Raw genomic sequence first — 21,994 nt, forward strand, 5'->3', positions numbered from 1 at the left:
AAGGAATAGAGGGAAGGAGGGAGGAATGGGGGAAGGATGAAGGAAGGGATAGAAGAAGGAATGGAGGGAAGGAGGGAGGAATGGGGGAAGGATGAAGGAAGGGGTAGAAGAAGGAATAGAGGGAAGGAGGGAGGGATAAACGGATGGACAGATGAATGGAGGGAGGGAGGGATGAAGAGTACATTGAGAAATGAAGAATGGAGGGAAGGATGGAGGAATGGGGGAAGGAAGAAGGAAGGGATAGAAGAAGGAATAGAGGGAAGGAGAGAGGGATAAACGGATGGACAAATGAAGGGAGGGAGGGGATGAAGGGAAGGATGAAGAATGAAGGGAGAGATGAATGGAGGGTGGGATGGACGGAAGGATGGCGAATGGAGGGAGGGAAAAATGGATGGACAGATGAATGGAGGGAGGGAGGGAAGGATGAAGAATGGAGGAAAGGATGAATGGAGGGTGGGGTGGAGGGAGGGATTAAGAATGGAGGGATGAAGGAATGAGAGGGATGGTGGGAAGGTTAGATGAAGGAATGGAAGGAGGGAGGGATGAAGAGTACATTGAGAAATGAAGAATGGAGGGAAGGATGGAGGAATGGGGGAAGGATGAAGGAAGGGATAGAAGAAGGAATGGAGGAAGGAGGGAGGGATAAATGGATGGACAGATGAATGGAGGGAGAGATGGACAAAGGAGTGGGATGACGGAGGAGAGGGATGGAGGGAGGTTGGGGTGAGGAAAGGAGGGATGGAGGGATGAATGAAGAAATGGGGAAGGGTGGAGGGATAGATGAAAGAATGGAGGGAAGGAGGGATGAATGGATGGGAAGATGTATGCTCCAGCCCCCAATTCCAGAATCACCCAAAACAAAAGGCTAGTCCCCCAACTTTGGCAAACAGGAAGTCCGAGCACACGAAGAGGGAGGCCTGGTTCACACAACCTGCTGACCCCGGGTCACTGAATCAACCAGGGTTGACCCCACCCAAGGATTCTGAGGGATACACAAGCCCTCCAGGGACAAACCTTGGCCCAGCCATCTAGCCAGCACGTTGGACAACACAATGAGCAATCCAAGAGGTTGTGGGAACAAGCCCTTCGTATCCAGCGAGACACAACCCTTCTGGTGGGGTTTATCATTCAGGAGGTTGTGTGAACTCAACGCTCCGCCTTTTGGCACGCGCACACACACACTGTTGTCATTCCAGCAGATCTTAAAAGAAGCTGTTTCCCAGCTGTCAACAAACTGGCGGTTGTTTAAACAAACATTAGCCCAGTCGGGGAATCCAAAGTCTAAATAAAACAAGCCGGAATCGTTTCTGCAATCTCTCAAGATCTCCCACGCACGGATGCCAAGCGTTTCTCAACCTAGGCAACTTGAAGATGTCCGGACTTCAACTCCCAGAATTCCCCAGCCAGCATTCGCTGGCTGGGGAATTCTGGGAGTTGAAGTCCAGACATCTTCAAGTTGCCAAGGTTGAGAAACACTGTTTTAGAGGGTGGATCCACATTTCGGGGGTTTCCTCTTGTGGAGGGGGGGGGAAAGGCGCCTTGTGACCATTTCCCGCAATTATGGCCGTTTTCCGCACTTGTGACCAATGCAAGACGTCCCCGTGATCACGTGATCAACATCCAGACGCTTGGGAACGGCCTGGCGTTTATCACCCTTGCGGCGTCCCCCCCTTCTGCGAGCAAAGTCAATGGGGGGGGGGGAGGCAGATTCGCTTAACAACCGTGTGGCTAATTTAAGGGCTGCGGGGATGCGCTTAACAACTGTGGTAAGAAAGGCTGTACAAGGGGGGGGCAGAGGTTCACTTAACAACGGGTGGCAGGAAAGATCATAAAAACGGGGCGAAGCTCGTTTGACAGCCGCCTTGCTTAGCAACGGAAATATTGAGCTCAGTCGCGGTCGTAGGTTTGAGGACTGCGTGCATCGGACAGCCACTTTGGCCTAGTAGTGGCTAAGGTATCAAAAAAATAATTAAAACAAATAGATAAGCTACAAATGGGGAAGGCAAATCTTCTTAAGGGCATTCTGACGTTGGCAAATGCCCTGATTTGCGCCCATTTGTAGCCTCCTAGTCACACGACAACAATTTACACCTTTTCTGTAGGACACTAGTTCAAGACAGTGGGCACATTTCCAGCTGCAGAACTCAAGCACAGCTGTTCGGTGAATCGGTGCGGTTGTTAAGTGAATCACATGGTCGTTAAGCAAATCTGGCTCCCCCCGCCCCATCCCTGGCATGGGCTTGTCGGATGCCAGCTGGGAAAAGTGGAAGATGGCAAATCACACAAATCCGGGACGTTACGACTATCGTAAATACATGTCCACTGCCTAGTTTGTGACCTCGTGGGGGATGCTGCGACTGTCATAAATGCGAGGAATGGTTGTAAGTCACTTTTTTTTCCCAGTGCCGTTGCGACTTAGAATGGGGGCTAAACGAATCGTTAAGTCAAAGATGATCTGTGTAGTCACTCTGCTAAAGAAAAATTATTATTATTATTATTATTATTATTATTATTATTATTATTATTATTATTTATTTATTTATTTATTTATTTATTTATTTTTTGAGTGAGACTTTAGATCAAGAATCAGCAACATGTGCGGCTCCGGAGCCGCAAGTGGCTCTTACATTCCCCTCTGCTGCAGCTCCTTGTCGCCGGTCTGCTCCAGAATTGATAGGGATTTCGGTTAGGACAGGTAGAGAGGGAAAAGGACGGTGCACTAGGAGGAGACTCTATGGTGGGACGTCCGGTCGGCTCCAGAATTGAGCGGGAGGCTTCCGGTTAAGACCTTTGTGGCTCTTTTGAGTGTTTAAGGTTGCCGACCCCTGGTTTAGACGTTCAATCTTCCTTCCTTCCCTTTTGGAAAAACCCTCCTGGCCAAAATCACCCAAGCAGTTAGACAGTCACCAACGAAAGATCTCACCCAAAAGCAAAATGCCAACCACTCCTAGTAATTGGCGGAGGAGTTGCATTCAAATTGAAACCGAAGGGGAACATCTATGGGGGCGGGAAAACCCCCTTCCTACACACACACGTCTCGGGTTATGGGGCTAGAGTTCCTGCATGTGCACACAGGCTGAGAGCCGGCCCAGCCTAAAATTAGGCACTCCTCTAGTACACCTGCGAGGAGTCGAGATTTGGCTCCGGGCGACTGAGGCAAGGAAGTGGCAGGGAGGGTTGTTTTCTTTAAATAGATTTAGCTTTCCTTTCGGCCTAAGGTGATTAATGGGGAAGATATTTATAGACTGCTGGGTTTAGTCCCACAGGAAAGTTAAAGGGTGTTTTGTGATTATTCCTGCAGGGCTCTGTCTGGGATTAAGAAGCACATTGGCGGGGGGGGGGGCAGAATTGAACATGACTCACCAGTGCTTATTTTAAAGGGGGAAGGGGTTAGCAAGTGAGTTGTGGCCCATCACAGACAGTGAGGAGGTTGGGGAGGCCAGCTAGTCTTTGGGTTTCCAGCATGCGCACTGATCAGCTGGTCTTTGGGTTTCCAGCATGGACACCATCCAGCTGGTCTTTGGGTTTCCAGCATGCGCACAGGCCAGCTGGTCTTTGGGTTTCCAGCACGCGCACACTGGCTAGCTGGTGTTCACATGCGCTGGAGCACCGAAACCCAAAGACCAGCTGGCCAGCGCACACATGCCTGTTTTGGGGCTGTTTTCCAGGCCATTTCCAGACTGTTTTTCAGACTGTTTTCTGGCTGTTTTCTGGTGCTCCAGCACCCACGGAGACCAGAAACCAGAAGAGCCGTTGGTGACGGCGCACATGCCCACAGAGAGGGCTCTGCATGCCACAAGGTTCACCATCATGGGTGTATACGTTCTAGAGATCTCTTCACTTTGAAACCACGGTTCACCCATTCAGCCAAAATTCAACGTATGTGTTTGTTGTGGATCCTGCCAAGATCTGTCACAGGTTTTGGGCCAAGAGAAATGTGGCCTTTACGGGACTACTAGGCGGGGGCAAAATTACACATCCCTTAACATGGACGGAGACACGTTTTGCCTCGTTAGCTGCGGTGTGCATGAGCACGCCTCGAAAACGAGAGTTGGAAGCCATCCCTCTCAAGCTGGAAGATCAAAGGGAGGATCTGAAGAGCTGTGCCTTCTCTAATTAAAAAGAGAAATTTACGAAGGATTTGCTCTCCCTTCGACTCTCCCGGGTGTTTGGACTTTGGTTCCACCCTGGCTCCCTCCTAGGCAGAGAACTGGAAAGGTGTTTTCCACGGAGATAATTAGCCTCAATTATTAGCCAAGAATAACTTAAAAGCAGCCAAGCTATGCCTAATGGCTGAACAGTTGGAGACTAAGCTAAGGCGAACTTTACGTGGCAATATGTGAGGCCTGACTATATTTTCTATATAGCTTATATACACTGTTCTGATGGAGGCTCCCCATCCATGATCAGAAAGCAGACTCTTGACAAAAATCCCATTTATTAATTTTCCTGCGAATTCTGCTCATTCACATCCAGCAAAGTCTTTCAAGAGAGGATTTATAGTCACAGACCTTATCTGGCTTGGAGAGCTGCCAGGCCGATCTCTGCAAAACTTTGGCAAGGAGTCTTGGAGAGTCACAAACCAATGAAGCGAACTCATGGTCTCCTGCAAACTCCCCTCCCCTGTCGCTCCTCTTTTATTCTCTCTGGGAGGGGCCATTCAATTGTCCAATAGTGGCCTTACTCCCAAGTCGACCCCTTTGTTCCTTAGCTGCTCTCTTTGTCTGGCAACTCACACTGGGAACAGGCTCCAGCTGTTCTTCTGCCCTCTCTGATGTCTGACTCTGAAGGCAGCTGATAACTGGCATACGGCCCTGGCCCCCTCTCTGCCTCCAACGCATCAGAGCCTTCCCCAGATTCCAGGACTGGCCCATGCTGGAAACCCAAAGACCAGCTGGCCAGTGTCCATGCTGGAAACCCAAAGACCAGCTGGCCAGTGTCCATGCTGGAAACCCAAAGACCAGCTGGCCAGTGTGCATGCATACGCACTGGCCAGCCAGCTTGTTTTTGGCTTTCCAGGGCTCTGGTGCACGCACAGATGTTCAGGTTTGAGCACTCGATGCCGAAAAGGTTCTCCATCACTGGTATAGACTCATGGATAATCCTTGAATTTTTAACAGAGATACTAAGAAAAACGTGCCACCCGCCGATGTTCAGAATATCAGAGCTGGAAGGGACCTTGGAGGTCTTCTAGTCCAACCTTCTCCTCAAGCAAGAAACCCTACGCCACTTCAGACAAATGGCTGACCCCTCTTTTCTTAAACTCCTCCAGTGATGGAACACCCACCACTCCTGATAAATAGATAAAAGATAAAAATAATATGTAAAGAGTCCCTGCAGATTGAACATCAGTAAGCCAATCCATATTTTCCTTGATATTTTGGATAAAATTTGAGAATCTGCTTACCCACATAGGGGCTTAATCCAGGAATGAATGAATGAATGAATGAATGAATGAATGAATGAATGAATGAATGAATGAATACATACATACATACATACATACATACATACATACATACATACATACATACGAAATACAGATACTTTTTTAAAAAATTACCATTTAAAGACATCAATGGAAATGCCCATAGCACCTAAAAATGCTTGACTGATCTACAAGGATACATGGCATATGTTCTCACCAAGGCTTGTCCCGACAAAAACTCCTTTTATTAATTGACTGTGAATTCTGCTCCTTCACATCCAGCCAAGTCTTTTAAGGGAGGATTTACAGTCACAGACCTTATCTGGCTTGGAGAGCTGCCAGGCCGATATCTGCAAAACTTGGCCAGAAGCCTCGGAGAGTCAGGAACCAATGAAGCGAACTAATGGTCTCCTGCAAACTCCACTCCCCTTTCGCTCCTCTTTTATCTCCTCTGGGAGGGGCCATTCATCATCCACCTGTGGCCTCACTCCCAAGTCGACCCCTGTTCTTTAGCTCTTCCCTTCGTCTGTGAATCTTACTTTGCTTCCTCATGTTTTATTATTAAAACACCACTGATTGTATTCATACATTGGACTAAGTCATACATTTATAACCCGCCAGGCTGAAGTCACACCAGATTTTTAAACACACGCACAAAAACCCAAGCATGGATTGGCTTCATATGTGATAAGATTCCAGCTACTGGCTAAAGACTCATCTACAGGGAAAGTGGGAACATGAAAAGTTTGAAGAATCCAGTTTTGTTTGTTTTTTACAAAAAAAAAACCCCTTAAAATCTTGACATGTGGCACGAAAATCAAACAACTGAGAACCAAACGTACATTTCGACCCAGGAATATATTTTGAGCATAGGAACGGCGGGGAATTCAGACATAAAAGGATCGGTGCTTCTCTCGTTTATTTCAAGCTAGGCACAGCCTGCTTTCTGCTCATCATTTCTGCTAAGAATTTAATCCAGAATGAAATTGGTTCAAATGTCATCACCAGCATCTTTACGGACACATGTTCAAATCCGTGACAGATCTCTCTTTAAGAGTTCAGCCCCCACCCCCACCCCCCACCCCCCCAAAAAAAGCAGTTTCGGGATTGTTGTTTTTTTTAAAAAAAAAAAATCTGTTCCTTGTTTCTTTTCCCAGATGTGCTTTAAAAATAAGCAACGCCAGACATCTGTTTTTCACCAGCCTTACAAGCTATGTACGCAATTCGGATCCCATGGGGTTTTTTCTCAAATGCCAAATTCTTCCCACCCACCCCCCACAGCACCACCTCCGAGCAAATACAAGCATCTGACTTTAATCATAAAACCGGCGAGGCTTTGAATGGCAAAACTTGCCACGCTAGGGATGCCCCCCCACCCCCGTCAGAAAGTGGTGAGGAGGGCAATTTTGTAGCCGCACACACACCATGCAACCCTTACCATCTGTACACCACCCCAGACACCTGAGCGGCAATCCACCAAACACCAATTTCCCCTCCGCTTCCACAGTCACCGTCGAGCTCCCCGCTCCAAAATCCTGACGAAAATTGTAAGAAGTCGATAAAACCTTCGGTGGTATCCAAGGCCTTGTGTCCAAACCGCCGTCCCCCTGAAAGCATCTCCTCCGGTGGACCAGCAGAATTCTGACTTTTGTTAGGCTTCTACTGGGCACCAGTTGCAAAATTCGCGTTTCCCAAAAATCATGCAAAACTCGAGAGGGGAAAACACCAAAAACGAAAACACTGGAAGGCAGCAGGAGTTGCTTCCCAGACAAAAGAGCTCTCCAAGCCCTGTGTGAACACAACTGCTCTCAGCTATGTGGGGTTTTATTTATATAAAACCTGGAGGGGCTTTAAAAAAAAGCAGACGAACCATCTCCATTCTCAGTTCTTCTAAGCAGTGGAGATGGTTTTCTGAAGGTCCCACAGCCAGTCCTTCTCTGATCTCAAAGGAGAGAGGCCAGTCCGGAAGGGTTAGCTTTATTCCTCTGAGAGGGAAGGTAAGAAATACGATGGAGAGAGACAGACAGACAGACAGACAGATAGACTAGAGGGAGAGAGAGAGATGATAGATAAACACAGAGACAGATGATAGATAAATAAGTAGGTAGGTAGGTAGAGAGAGACAGACAAACAGACTAGAGAGAGAGATGATATAGGTAGGTAGGTAGGTAGGTAGGTAGATAAGTGGAGAGAGGAGAGAGATGATAGCTAAACACAGACTAGAGAGACAGAGATGATAGATAGGGAAAGAGAGAGAAAGAGAGACTAGAGAGATATATGAGATAGATAGATGATAGATAGATAGATAGATAGATAGATAGATAGATAGATAGATAGATGGATAGATGATAGGAGAGAGAGGGAGATGATAAACACAGATAGACTAGATAGAAATGATAGATAGATAAGTAGGTAGGTAGATAAGAGGAGAGAGAAGAGAGATGATAGATAGATGAATACCGACAGACAGATAGACGAGAAGAGATGATAGATAGGTAGGTATAAGAGATAAGAGATAGATAGATAGATAGATAGATAGATAGATAGATAGATAGATAGATGAGAGAGATAATGAGTAGGTAGGTAGTATGAGAGAGAAGAGAGATAGGATAGGATAGGATAGGATAGATGGGAAGGCTTGGAGGAATGTTGTCCATGGGGTAATGATGGGTCGGACATGACTTCGCAACTAACAACAAGGATAGATGGGTAGATAGATGTAGGTAGGTAGGTAGGTAGGTAGGTAGGTAGATAGGTAGATGATAGGTAGGTCGGTCGGTCGGTCGGTCAAGATAGATAGATAGATAGATAGATAGATAGATAGATAGATAGATAGATAGATAGATAGATAGATAGATAGATAGATAGATAGATAGATAGAGATTTCCCCTCTCCGACCCCCTTTTTTTAAAATCAGAACCGGGTCTCACAACTGGAGGTGAGTGGCTGGCGAGCGAGCGAAACCATTCCCACCCACCCACCCCCTCCGTGGAAAAATTGTCTTCCACAAAACGGGTCCAAAGGTTGTTGACCGCCGTTTTAAATGACAGACTTCATCCAGAAGGACCCAAAAAACACACACCGCATATTAACAGCAAAAAAAACGTGGCATACAGATGAGAGGGAGAAAAAAAATATCCGGATTCATTTTGGGTTTGTTGTTTGTTTTCACAATCATCTTACCACTGGAGACGAAATTCGACACCCAGGGCAATCACAGATTGGTGGATGTACCTGTAAAATTCCTTTGGACATAAGCGTCTTCAAACTTTTCCCTGGATGCGGGGAAGACAAAAAAAAAAAGAGGGAGGGGGCAGAGAAAGAGAAAGTGCTTCGGTTAGTTTGGAAGAGAGAGAGAGAGAGAAGGCATTCATTGCACAAAAGACGCCAGCCCCCCCTCCCCTCCCATGCCCATCTAACCCCCCACTCGGCCTCTCCAAGGCCCCCACAACCCAGTTCCTTAATTGAACTCTCTCCCCGTGGAAAGGATGAAAAGGAAGCGTGCCCCCCACCCTCATTAGCCCTTAACTAATCCTCTTAGAAAGAAAAAAAAGAAAGAAAGAAAGGGGGGGGGAACCTTGGCCAGACTGAAAAGGTGACTAATGGGGAGTTGGGGGGGAGGAAAGGGAGGGTTGGGAGGGGGGATTAAGAGGAGGAGGGGCCAGGCTGCCTTCTTCCCCCACCCTTCCCCCCATTCTACATGCAGTTTAGAAGGGCTGTATATCACCCCCCTCTTTCTCTCTCTCTCTCAGACCAACCGACCGCGAAGGCTGCGGGAGGATGGAAGGGGCGGACAAGCGCTCCCCCGAGGCAGAGACGGGGTTGGAGCGGGGATGAGGCTTCATTAGGAGCGGCGGACCAAGGGTGGTGGTGGTAGGGGGGGTTGGTGGGAGACAGACAGCTCCCTTTTTTTCCTCCCCCCCTCCTTCCTTCCAGGCAATCAATAAACAAGGCGAGGTGTCAATCACCGCCCGAAAACGACCTTTCGCCGGTCTGCCTCTCCCCCCCCCTCAACCCCCCGCACCCAGTCTGCGCTCGCCGCATCCTGCTAATGATATGTCAAAGCCGCCTCTTCCGATTCCACACACACAACACACACACACACACACACACACACACACACACACACACAAGCGCAGAGGCAAACACAGCCAGCGGGAGAAAACAGACCAAAGTCCCAACCGGCGACGGAGCGCCCACGCCACCCATATTGCATTTGCAAGCGCCTCCGGCTCTTTCCGCGGTTGGAAAAAAAAAGGGGGGAAGCGAGCCACAGACGGGGCGGGGGAGAGAAGGAGGGGGAGACCCCATCCCTGCAGCCCACCTGCCCTTCTGGGGTTCCCCCCTTTCGGCTCCTGCCCCCCCCCATCCCTCCAAAGCGGCGTGCGTAAAGGTGGAAGGGTAGATTCCCGGGGGGGGGGGGACGGGCGAAGCGGGGCTCCGGCTACAAGCAGACCTCTCCCCGTCTCCAAGAAGTGCGGGGGGGGGGGGGCTGGACATAAGGAAGCCGGCGGGGTAGCGAATGGGTGTGTGGGGGGGTCTTTCCTTAGCGCCCCCCCCCCCCCAGCGGCCCAGCCAGTTCAAGACGCCGCCAGGCAGGCTTGGCCAAGAGCCCTCGACGTCAACAACAGCTGCTCAGCTTTGCTGGGTTTTTTGTGTGTGTGTGTGTGCCAGCGGCGCCCAAACTCCGGGCGGTGCAAAAGCGAGACCCCCACAACCACCCCGCCGGCTTCCTTATGTCCTCCCCCACCCCAAATTCTTGAAGACGGCGGGGGGTCTGCTTGTAGCTGGAGCCCCGCTTCGTCCGTCCCCTCGGGAGTCTATCCTGCCAGCTTTACGCACGCTTGGATCGCAAGCCGGTTTTTTTTGGGGGGTGGGGGTGCAGGAGCCGAAAAGGGGAGAGCCCACGGAGGGAGGGAGGCTGTAGGGCTGGGAGAAAGACCAGGAGCCGAAAAGGGGGAACCCCACGGGGGGGCAGGGGGGTTGTAGGGCTGGGGTCTTCCCGGGAGTCTGTCCTGCCCTCCTTGCCAGCTTTACGCACGCTTGGATCGCAAGCCGTTTTTGGGGGGTCGGGTGGCTGGGGGGAGAGCAGGAGCCGAAAAGGGGGAAGCCCACGGAGGGAGGGGGGGCTGTAGGGCTGGAGGGAGGCAGGAACCAAAAGGGGGAACCCCACGCGGGGGCAGGGGCGCTGTAGGGCTGGGGTCTCCCCGGGAGTCTGTCCTGCCCTCCTTGCCAGCTTTACGCACGCTTGGATCGCAATTCATTTTGGGGACACCGTTTCCTCGGGTTCGGAAAGGGGGGGAACCCCACGGAGGGCAGGTGGGCGGCAGAGCTGGGGTCTCGCCCTCCCTCTAGCCCCGACGCGCGCGTTTCCGGAGCCGCCCCCCCCCCTCCGAGCAGCCACCCACCCGCTTCCAGGCGCCAAAGAAGCAGCCGCCGCCGCCGCCGTCTCGGAGCGATCCGGCCTCAGAAGGTCGCCGCGGCTCCATTTGCAGCGAAGCGGCGTTTGCGCTCCATTCCAGGGCGGCCGGGGGGGGGGGGGAGGATGGAAGCGAACGCGCGGCTCCAGCCCTCCGTCTGGCTCCCCCGGAGAACGGGAGGAAGGCTCCCTCCCCTCCCTCCTTCCTTCCCTCCCTCCCCCGCCCGCCCCCTCTCCCCCTCCCTCCGCTCCTCTGCCCGCCCCGAGCGGGGAACGCACCTCCGAAGTCTCCGGCGCGCCTCTGCGCAACTTTCCAACCATGCGGGGGGGGGACGACTCCGACATGCACTCTCACTTTCTCTCCCCCCCCTTCCCAGCATGCACGCGCCCCGACCCAAAACTAGGGGGGGGGCGATGGAGAAGAGCCCCATCGCCCGCCTCCTCCTCGCAAAGCAGGGTTGCACGCAATCCAAGAGGCTGCCCGCATCCCCCAACCAAGCCCCGCTAAAGAATCCCGCAGAGCCGGGTAATGGTAAAGGTTCCACTGGCGCATCTGTGCTAGTCGTTCCCGACTCTAGGGGGCAGGCAATTGACCGTGCGAACACAGGGACGCTGCAATTGTCGTTAAGTGTGAAAAACGGTCGTAAGTCCCTTTTTTCAGTGACTTCTCGTGGTCACTAGATGAAGTGGTTATAAGTGGAGGACCGCCTGCACAAATGCTTGATAAGAGGTTGCTTTTCCGGATGTCGAGGTTCCCCCTTCCCTCGCACATATGTGCTACTTGTTCCCGACTCTAGGGGGCGATGCTCGTCTCCGTTTCAAAGCCGGAGAGCCAGCGCTGTCCGAAGACGTTTCCGTTACCTTCCCACCAAGGGTGGCTCCTATATTTCCACTTACTGTCGAAATGCTAGGTTGGCATTAGAGGAGAGGGTTACCCGGTTTTTTAAAAAAACAATAAACCACCCCCCTCACTCCCTCGGGGCTCCCCGAGATCCTGTAGTCGGTGCCCTTGATTGAAGAGCCAAGGAAGTGGCGAGAGGGCCTCTGCCCAGGGGCAGAGAGCCTACCAGCCCAGAGCCGAGGGAGAGAGAAAGAGAGAGCGGCCAGCCTCTCGGTTCCTCGGGGCTCCCCCGAGATCCTGTAGTCGGTACCCTTGGCTGACGCGCCGAGGGGAGAACTGGCAAGAGTGCCTCTGCCCATGGTCAGAGCGCCTGCCACCCGAGAGCCCCGGGAAAGAGTGGTTCCTCGGGGCTCCCCCGAGATCCTATAGTCGGTACCATTGATCGAAGAGCCGAGGGGGGAAGTAGCAAGAGTGCCTCTGCCCATGGGCAGAGCGCCTGCCACCCCAGAGCCTCGGGAGAAAGAGAGAGAGAGATCGCCCAACCTCGCCCGCACCTGCCCATCCTCCCGGTTCCGTCCGAGCCCGCTTTCGACTCGGCTGGACGCCGGTACCTTTGTGTCGGATGCTCCGCTTCCAGTCCTTAGCCGTCTCCCGGCCGCTGACGAACTGGAACTCGTTGGGGGTGAGCCACTCGCCCCGGTAGCGGATGGAGGGCCCCTTGCTGCCCTGGCAGAGTTTGCGGACGTAGAGCAGGGCTCGGTTGTCGCCGCACTCCACCTCCAGGCAGGGCTCGCCGCGGTCGAAGAAGGGCTGGAAGTCCGGCGCGGAGGCGGCGGCGGCGGCTGTGGCGCTACCGGTGGCGGCGGAGACGCTGGAGACGGTGGCGGAGGAGAAGCGCTCCAGCACCAGCTCCTCGGGCAGAGGGGGCGGCAGCGGCGGGGCGGCGGCGGCGGCGTGGAACTCCAAGTAGGCGCGTTGCTGGTGCTGCTGGTGGGCGGCGGCGGCGGCGAAGAGCTGCTCGTAGGAAGCCGGCGGCGGGTGCGGGGTCACCCCGGGGATGGCGGCGGCGGCTGCGGCGGCCGCTAAGGGCAGCAGGTAGTCCATGGGCTGGTGGAAGGCGGCCAGCGCCAGCTCCTCGCGATCCGGGCGCTCCCTTTTGATGGCCGGCATGGTGGCGGCGGCCTCGCCTGCCTTGCGCGCTCGGGAGGAAGGAGAAGCAGCAGCCGCCGGCAGCCAGCGGAGAAGGGGAGGAGGAGGCGGCGGCGGCGGCGGCGGCGGCGGCAACAGCAGCACCTTGCAGGCGCCGCCGGAGGAGGAGGCTGGCGGCGGAGGCGGCGGCGGCAGCAGCAGCAGCAGCAGCCACGGGGCGCCGGAGTCCCGCGGCAGGCAGTTGGGTTGTGTGTGTGTTTTTTGCTTAAGACGCCCGGGAGCGGCTGGAGGCGCCTGCTGGAGCGCTGCCCCTCCGGCGGCCGGCTTGGCATTTCGGCCAGCGAGGGGGCGCCGCCGTCGCCGCCGCTGCCGCTGCTGCCGCCGCCGCAGACATCTCGGTCGCCCACGGGTTATTGATCTGCCCTCCCTTCCCCGCCGCCGCCGCCGCCGCCGCCGCCCCGAGCTTGACCTGCTGGCACGGCCGCTCTCGGCTGGCTTTAATGTCGCTGATGGACTAAGAAGTTCAGGGCTCGCTTTCTTTTTTTCTTTCCTTCCTTCTTTCCTTCCTTCTTTTTTCCTTCCTTTCTTTTCTTCCTTCTTTCCTTCTTTCTTTCCTTCCTTATTTCCTTTTCTTTCCTTCCTTTCTCTCCTTCTTTCTTTTCTTCCTTCTTCCCTTCCTTCTTCCCTTCTTTCCTTTTCTTTCCTTCCTTCTTTCTTTCCTTCCTTCTTTCCTTTCTTTCCTCCCTTTCTTTTCTTCCTTCTTTCCTTCCTTCCTTCCTTATTTCCTTCTTTCTTTCCTTCTTTATTCCTTCCTTTCTTTCCTTCTTTCTTTCTTTATTCTTTCTTTTCTTCCTTCCTTCCTTCTTTCCTTCTTTCCTTCTTTTCCTTCTTTCTTTCTTCTTTCTTTCCTTCCTTCTTTCTTTCCTTTCTTTCCTCCCTTTCTTTTCTTCCTTCTTTCCTTCCTTCCTTCTTTCCTTCTTTCTTTCCTTCCTTCTTTCCTTCTTTCTTTATTCTTTTCCTTCCTTCTTTCCTTCCTTCCTTCTTTCTTTCCTTCCTTCTTTCTTTTCCTTCTTTCCTTCCTCCCTTCTTTCCTTTTCTTTCCTTCTTTCCTTCTTTCCTTCCTTCTTTTCTTTCCTTCCTTCTTTCTTTATTCTTTCTTTCTTTCCTTCTTTCCTTCCTTGTTTCCTTTTCTTTCTTTCCTTCTTTCTTTCCTTCCTTCCTTCCTTCTCCCTCCCCCCGAAAAAATCCACACGTGCCTTTTCAGCTTATCCCCACCAGACGCCTGGGTTTTCTCCCCCCCCCCCCCAAAGTAGGACAAAAGTTTAAAAACAGCCAAAAGTCCCTGCGTGGCTCAGAAGAGCTCTCCCCCCACCCCTTTAAGCAAATTCCCAACTTCGGTGTCTTTTCTCCCACGCCCTGGGGGAGGGGGCGGCAGGCACCTGCCAAGGGTCCAAATCTTCTCCCCACTACATCCTGCAGGACTGCAACTTTGTGGCTTGTATCCTGATGGTTTATATTGATATTGATTGTTTCCCGATTGCTTATTTGTACCCTGTGACTATCACTAAGTGTTATACCTTATGATTCTGGACGAATGTATCTTTTTTTTTTTTAATGTACACTGAGAGCATCTGCACCAAAGACAAATTCTCTGTGTGTCCAATAAAGAATTCTATTCTATTCCTATTCCATATTCTATGCTATATTCTATTTTATTCTATTCTATATTCTATTCTACTCTATATTTTATTCTATTCTATATTCTATTCTATATCTTATTTTATTCTATTCTATATTCTCTTCTCTTCTATTCCTGTCTTTCTATGCCCTTGAAAGGCAGCCCATCTGGCTGATCACTGGCAAGACCAGCCTGGCAATGCCAAGCAGATTCGGATGGATGCCAACATTGGGGGGGGGATGGAACCCCCCCCCAAAGCATTGTTTCAGCAGCAACAGGCCTCTAAATGGAGTTGGGGGAGAAGGAAGAGGAGGAGGGAGGGGGTGGTAGGGGCCAGGCATCCTTCCCCACCAATGTGAGGACACTGGGAGTATCTCCCCTCTAAAACGAGTTTACTACTGGGTGTCCAAAGTGAGGAAGGGTGGAAGAGAAGGGGGATAAGCAGGTTTTAAATGGGGTGGGGGAGATAGAGAGGGGCGACCAACAGACAAGGATATAACACAGTCACTTTTCTAGCTTGTCCCCTAAACCTTCCACCCCTCACCCCAAAATCTGTTTCAAGAAAGAGGAAGACGGTGGTGCTAAACAGTTTGCAAACCATGATTCGTGGCTTAACCTGTTCCACGGGACTGCCAAATTACGACTTGTTCAGTAAAATGCTGATCATGCAAATCATGTTTTTAAAAATTCATACAACAGACAAGTGCAGCAAGCAACATGTTAAAACGACCATGGATAACCCATCTCCCAGGCGGGACGCAGGAGCAGAACTAGTGACAGGTCATTAAGCGAAGCGTCCACTAAGTGAAACCGGCCACTGTGCTTTTACGATCTGACTTCAGCTTTCCTTTGCTTTGCAGGCCTGGCACAGCTGCGAACGTACGACACCCCTTTCCCATCACCGCCGTGTCCGCAAACGGTCACTGTACGAGGCAGTTGCTAAGTGAGGATGTGTTTCTCATTCCCACGTTCGACCTGCATCTCCCAAACAAATGTTTATTGTGAAAATTAAAATCTCTGTTTCATGTGCTTTGAAAAGACAGGTCACATCAGCGATGTTTTATCCTCAAACATCTGGCCTGGGTCATGACGTCTCCTGATCCAGTCCAGATGTTCCAACATGAAAAACAGCCGGATAAATGATCCACCTTAATCAGGACATGAAAAGAAAACAAAGGCTCACACCCTCCCCTTGGGCATAACTCCCCACTGAAAAAGCTGATTTTATCCATCCATCCATCCATCCATCCCCTTCCTCCCACCCTATTTATTCCGCATCCATCCTCTCCTTCCTTCCTATCTATCTATCCATCCATCTATCCATCCATCCCCTCCTCCCTCCCTATCCATATATCCATCCTCCTCCTCCCTCCCACCCTATCTATCCATCCATCCATCCTCTCTTTCCTTCTTATCTATCTAACTATCTATCCATTCTATCCTCCCTCCCTCCCAAACTAGCTATCCATACATCCTTCTTATCTATCCATCTATCCATACATCCTCTCCTTCCTCCCTCCCACCCTATTTATCCTGCATCCATCCATCCTTCCTTCCTTCCTTCCTTCCTTCCTATCTATCTATCTATCTATCTATCTATCCATACATACATACATACATACATACATACATACATACATACCCTCCTCCCTCCCTATCCATATATCCATCCTCCTCCCTCCCTCCCTCCCATCCTATCTATCCATCCATCCATCCTCTCCTTCCTTCTTATCTATCTATCTATCCATCCATCCATCCTCTCCTTCCTCCTTCCCTCCCTCCCTCCTTACTCCCTCCCATCCTATTTATCCACACATTCATCCTCTCCTTCCTTCCTTCCTTCCTTCCTTCCTTCCTTCCTTATCTATCCATCCTCTCCTTCCTCCTTCCTTCCCTCCCTTCTTACTCCCTCCCATCCTATTTATCCACACATTCATCCTCTCCTTCCTTCCTTCCTTCCTTCCTTCCTTCTTATCTATCCATCCATCCATGTATCCCCTCCTTTCTTCTTTCTTCCCTCCCTCTTTCCCTCCCATCTCTCTCTTTCTCCCTCCCTCCCCCCCCTCTCTCTGAGTGTTGCAAAACCCCATTTTCCAAACTCTCCCTTGCTTGTGTTCAAACCCCCCATGCCCAACATCAGAAGACACCAGCAAAAGGAGGAGACAGACATTCCTCAAACTCTGGATTCAGAAAGCCCCCCTCCAAGCTCTTCATCCAAGGCAAGCTCTCCAATGGCTCTCCCTCATGTTTAGAAACAGCTTTTAATTTTATTTATTGGTTAGATTTATATGCCGCCCATCTCTCTTTTCCTGCCTCTTATTTGGTCATATGACTTGAACTGACCCGGATGTAGCCCAGATCCATTTTTCTAATGGATTTGCATCTTGGCATCAACGGGGACGTGGTGGCTCAGTGGCTGAGCTTGTAGATCAGAAGATCGGCGGTTCGAATCCCGAGCGCCGCGTAACAGAGTGAGCTCCTGTGACTTTGAAAGCACGTTAAAAATGCAAGTAGAAAAATAGGGACCACCTTTGGTGGGAAGGAAACAGCATTCTGTGCAGCTTCAGGAGTCGACTCATGCCGGCCACATGATCACGGAGACGTCTTCGGACAGCACTGGCTCTTCAGCTTTGAAACAGATATGAGCAGCGCCCCCTAGAGTCAGGAACGACTAGCACAAATGTGCAAGGGAAGGGAGAATCTCAACAACTGAAAAAGCAACCTCTTATAAATCATTGGTGCAGGTAGTCCTCAACTTATAACCATTCCTCTAGTGACCATGAGAAATTACCACGGCACCAAAAAGGGACTTGTTACCATTTTTCACACTTATGACAATTGCAGCATCCCTGCATTCACACGATCAGAATTCAAACACTTGGCAACTGGCATGTACTTCTGACGGTTGCAGTGTCTGTCCCAGGGTCACATGATCCCATTTAGCGACCTTCTGACAAGTAAAGTCGATGGGGTGGGGGGACCAGATTTGCTTAACCACCATGTTACTCATTTAACCACTGCAATGATTCACTTAGCAACAGTGGCAAGAAAAGTCATAAAAAACGGGGCAAAACTCACTCAACAACAGAAATTTTGGGTTCCACTATTTTAACAGCAACAATGATGATAGACGCGGACAATAGTGGAAAAATGAAGATGGACCGCGAGATGAAGAGGTAGGGGATTTAAGAATGTAAATTTATAATGATTAAGCAATAATTACGTATTGTGGCCCGCCTGTGGAGCTGGCCGCTGTTTTGGACAGTGAGGAGGTTGGGGAGGAAGATGGGCCACTCCTGGAGTCTGGGGAAGGCTCTGAGGAGGGCTCTGTGTTGGAGGCAGAGAGGGGGCCAGGGCTGTCTGACAGTTATCAGCTGCCTTCAGAGTCAGACATCAGTGAGGCAGAAGAACAGCTGGAGCCTGTTCCCAGTGTGAGTTGCCAGACAAAGGGAACAGCTGAAGAACAGGGGTTGACTTGGGAATAAGGCCACAGGTGGATGGTGAATGGCCCCTCCCAGAGGAAATGAAAGGGGAGCAAAAGGGGAGTGGAGCTTGCAGGAGACCATTAGTTCGTTTAATCAGTTCGTGACTCTCCAAGACTCCTTGCCAAGTTCTGCAGATATCGGCCTGGCAGCTCTCCAAGCCAGATAAGGTCTGTGACCGTAAATCCTCCCTCGAAAGACTTGGCTGGAGGTGAATGAGCAGAATCCACAGCACATTAATAAAAGGGGTTTTTGTCGGGACCAGGAGTTTGCTTCAGGCTCTAGGGAAGCCTCACTCAGAACAATACCCAGACAACGCAAAGCTCATTAAGCACTAAAAAACGTATTTAATAGAAAACCAATTTTTTAAAAAAATAGTTTTTATTAAAAAAGAAATTTTGGGTTCAACTATGGTAGTAAGTTGAGGTCTACCTTTCATTGTGTGCATGTCACTCTCTCTCTCTCTCTCTGTGTGTGTGTGTGTGTGTGTGTGTGTGTAATGGGCTTTTGTATTGGGCTTTTGATTTTTGTACACTGGCTGGAGTCCCCTGTGAGCGAGTCGGGCGGCTGTATCAAATGTTCTTTATATATATATATATATATATATATATATATATATATATATATATATATATATATATATATATATATATATATATATATATATATATATATGAAATGATTGGTGGGAGCAGCAAAAGATGCTGGCTGCCCGCTCCCCCCGCTCCTGCAGCTTCTAACCCTGCCTAGGAGTCGTCCGTCCCCCCCCCAGACTTCAGAAGGCATCCAGCTGTTGCAGAAACCGCCTCCACAGCTGCATTCCCTTTTGTTCTAAGCGGGGCAGACGCAGACCCCGTGAAGCTTGCGTGGTTCAAAGCTTCCCCCCCTCCTTCCCCGGGGGCTCGGCGGGGCGGACGAAAGAGAGGTCAGGCCAGATTGCTTCATTAGAGGAGGCACTTTGACAGCACAGAGGCAGGGGGGGCTTTGTGGGGCACTGGGGGGGGGGCAGGATAGGGAGAAGGAAGGGGCCAGACAGGGAGGGGTCTTTTTTTCCTAAGGAGATCTGGAAAAAGGCAGCTTTAATCCACTGGATTAACGTCGAACCATCTCTTCCCCTCCCCTCCCCATGCTCCTTCCCCCCCCCCCCCCCAAAAAAGAGGAATTGCAAATGAAAAAGAAAAAGTTTTGACTCCACGGGAGAGTTGGGAAATCCTCGATGATCCGATCGGAGGCGCGTTCTGTTTGTTTATTCGGGCTGTTGTTTTCTTGCTTTTAATGTTATTCCCCCCCCCCCCCGGCAAAGGATTAATTGAACTAAACTGTTGCCACAGCAACCCGACAATATGCGGCTTTAATCAAACGAAAAACTCCAACGGGGTCAGGAGGAGACCACGAAGCAAAACCCAAAAATAAAACAACAACAACAACAACGACAGAGGAAAAAACAAAACCAAAACCAGGGTTTTGGCCAGAAGAAGCCGGATTCTGATTCTCACCCGTCAATCATATGGCGGGAATGTTGAGCCCATCGGGTTTTGGAAATCACAAGCCTGCCCAGTTTCCAATGATCGAATCTGAAGGGCCCAATATTTTGGGGGCGGGAAACAGTGTTGCATATGGGCACAGCGAGAGTCATTGGCGCTCTCGGCCTTGGTGGGCAAAGGAGAAAGAAGTCACCCCCAGATGAGATCATTCTACTTTACTATAAAACTGCCCTGAGATAATTTTACAAGTATGAAAGGACTAATCGCCTGTTGTGGCCTGCAGAGCTGGCAGCAGATTCGGACAGTGAGGAGGTTGGGGAGGAAGATGGGCCAGTCCTGGAGTCTGGGGAAGGCTCCGATGAGGGCTCTGTCTGTCTGTCTATCTGTCTATCTGTCTATCTGTCTATCTGTCTATCTGTCTATCTGTCTATCTGTCTATCTACCTACCTACCTACCTACCTATCATCTATCTATTTATCTACGTACCTACCTACCTACCTATCATCTATCTATCTATCTATCTATCTATCTATCTATCTATCTATCTATCCATCCATCCTATTTCTCATCCATCTCTCTCTCATCTCTCTCATCTCTCTAATCTACTTATCTCTCCTCTCTCTCATCCATCCATCCATCCATCCATCCATCTCTCTCTCTCGTCTGTCTGTCTGTCAGTCTCTATCTCAGATCCTTATTGGCTGGAGCAGGGAATGGCCCAGGGCCTCTCCAGACTTCACAGGTAATCTAAGCCAGGAGTCTCCAACCCTGGCAACTTTAAGCCTGGCGGACTTCAACTCCCAGAATTCCACAGCCAGCTGGCTGTGGAATTCTGGGAGTTGAAGTCCGCCAGGCTTAAAGGCCAAGGTTGGAGATCCCTGATCTAGGCCGTAAAAGCCACACGCCTAAAAAGACACACAGGTAAGAAATCACCCCGCCAGTGGAGCTGGTGGCAGACTCGGACAGTGAGGAGGTTGGGGAGGAAGATGGGCCAGTCTTGGGGTCTGGGGAAGGCTCTGCATTGGGAGGCAGAGAGGGGGCCAGGGCCGTCTGACAATTATCAGCTGCCTTCGGAATCGGACATCAGTGAGGCAGAAGAACAGCTGGAGCCTGTTCCCAGTGTGAGTTGCCAAACAAAGGGAACAGCTAAAGAACGGGTCGACTTGGGAGAAAGGCCACAGGTGGATGGTGAATGGCCCCTCCCAGAGGAAATAGAAGAGGAGCGAAAGGGGAGTGGAGTTTGCAGGAGGCCCATTAGTTCGCTTTGTTGGTTTGTGACTCTCCGAGGTTCCTGGCCAAGTTTTGCAGATATCGGCCTGGCAGCTCTCCAGGCGTGAATTTTTGATTCAAACGTCCCAATTTGAAAGCATGCTGTGGCCTCACTGGATCAAACCTTTCAAATACAGAAAATGATTCAGTTGAATCCGTTCAGGGGAAGAAAGAAAAAAAAAAATCAGGATCCAGAACTGTTTGCCGTGTGCTGGAAAGCCTCATTTGTACAAAGGCCCTTTACAATTGGCCCTCAGGTTACGACGGCAACTGGGAATTCCTGTTCTTAAGCGATGGGGTCATACAACAGGACATCACATGACAGCACTGCTTGGCGATGGCAATCCTGCACTTCCAGCTACCATGATAAAACCTTCTGGTTGGAACTGCCCCAAGCTCAGGGCTGGGATTCAGCCAGTTTGTACTGGTTCAAGCTAATTTTGCATCCGGTGCGCTGAACAGGTTGTTACAAGGACCAACTGGCGCCGTCCACCTCACCCCTCCCCTCCCAGTAGTCTCCACATGGCCCGTCATCATGCCAGGTGAGAACAGAGCCCGCACAGACGCTCTGATAGGGCGAAAAACGAGCCTAGCGTAAGTTCTAGAAGTCCAGAGGCGGGCCCATTTCTGGCTTCCGGAGCCCAGGGGGAGGCCATTTTCACCTTCCCAGAGACTCGAGGAAAGCTTCCGGAGCCAGGGAGGGTGAAAACTCCCACCACTGCCACCGTGAGGAGGCCAAGGAAGCCACGCCCCCCCATGGCCACACACCCCCAATGGCTACGCCGAGGTGGCGCAGTGGTTAGAGTGCAGTACTGCAGGCCACTTCAGCTGACTGTTATCTGCAGTTCAGCGGTTCTAATCTCACCGGCTCAAGGTTGACTCAGCCTTCCATCCTTCCGAGGTGGGTGAAATGAGGACCCAGATTGTGGGGGCGATATGCTGACTCTGTAAACCGCTTAGAGAGGGCTGAAAGCCCTATGAAGCGGTATATAACTGTTACTGCTACTACTACTACGCCTTCCAGCAACTGGGCACAGAACCGGTTGCTAAAATGTTTCAATCCCACCCCTGCCACCATGCTCAGCGCTATTATAACTTTGAACCATTGCAGAAGGAGCGGCTGTAAGTCGAGAACTACCTCTACTTCTCTGCAAAGGGCAACTCCGAAGCAATTGAAATTGACTCTGCCGGGGAATTGAAAAACAATTCCCCGGCAGAGTCAATCATCAGGCGCGCCTCCCGCT

At 50.9% G+C, this 21,994-nt stretch overlaps 1 protein-coding gene across 3 annotated transcripts in view; it reads right to left on the reverse strand.

Moving 5' to 3' along the window:
- SAMD11 (sterile alpha motif domain containing 11) overlaps positions 1–12,878 on the reverse strand; it is a 106,942-nt gene extending 94,064 nt beyond the window's left edge. Inside the window, exons 1-2 of one of the 3 annotated variants that reach the window (XM_032232119.1) lie at positions 12,300–12,878; positions 8,612–8,703 (exon numbers count right to left, since the gene is read on the reverse strand). In XM_032232119.1, the coding sequence (XP_032088010.1) occupies positions 8,612–8,703; positions 12,300–12,858 (651 nt within the window). In that variant the 5' untranslated portion in view covers positions 12,859–12,878. Of the gene's footprint in view, positions 1–8,611; positions 8,704–10,836; positions 11,025–12,299 lie in introns of those variants that run through there. The other 2 variants (XM_032232120.1, XM_032232121.1) reach the window with 2 other exon arrangements.
- Between the last annotated feature and the right edge of the window lie 9,116 nt (positions 12,879–21,994).

Source organism: Thamnophis elegans, chromosome 15 (assembly GCF_009769535.1).
Source record: "Thamnophis elegans isolate rThaEle1 chromosome 15, rThaEle1.pri, whole genome shotgun sequence".
NCBI lineage: Eukaryota > Metazoa > Chordata > Lepidosauria > Squamata > Colubridae > Thamnophis > Thamnophis elegans.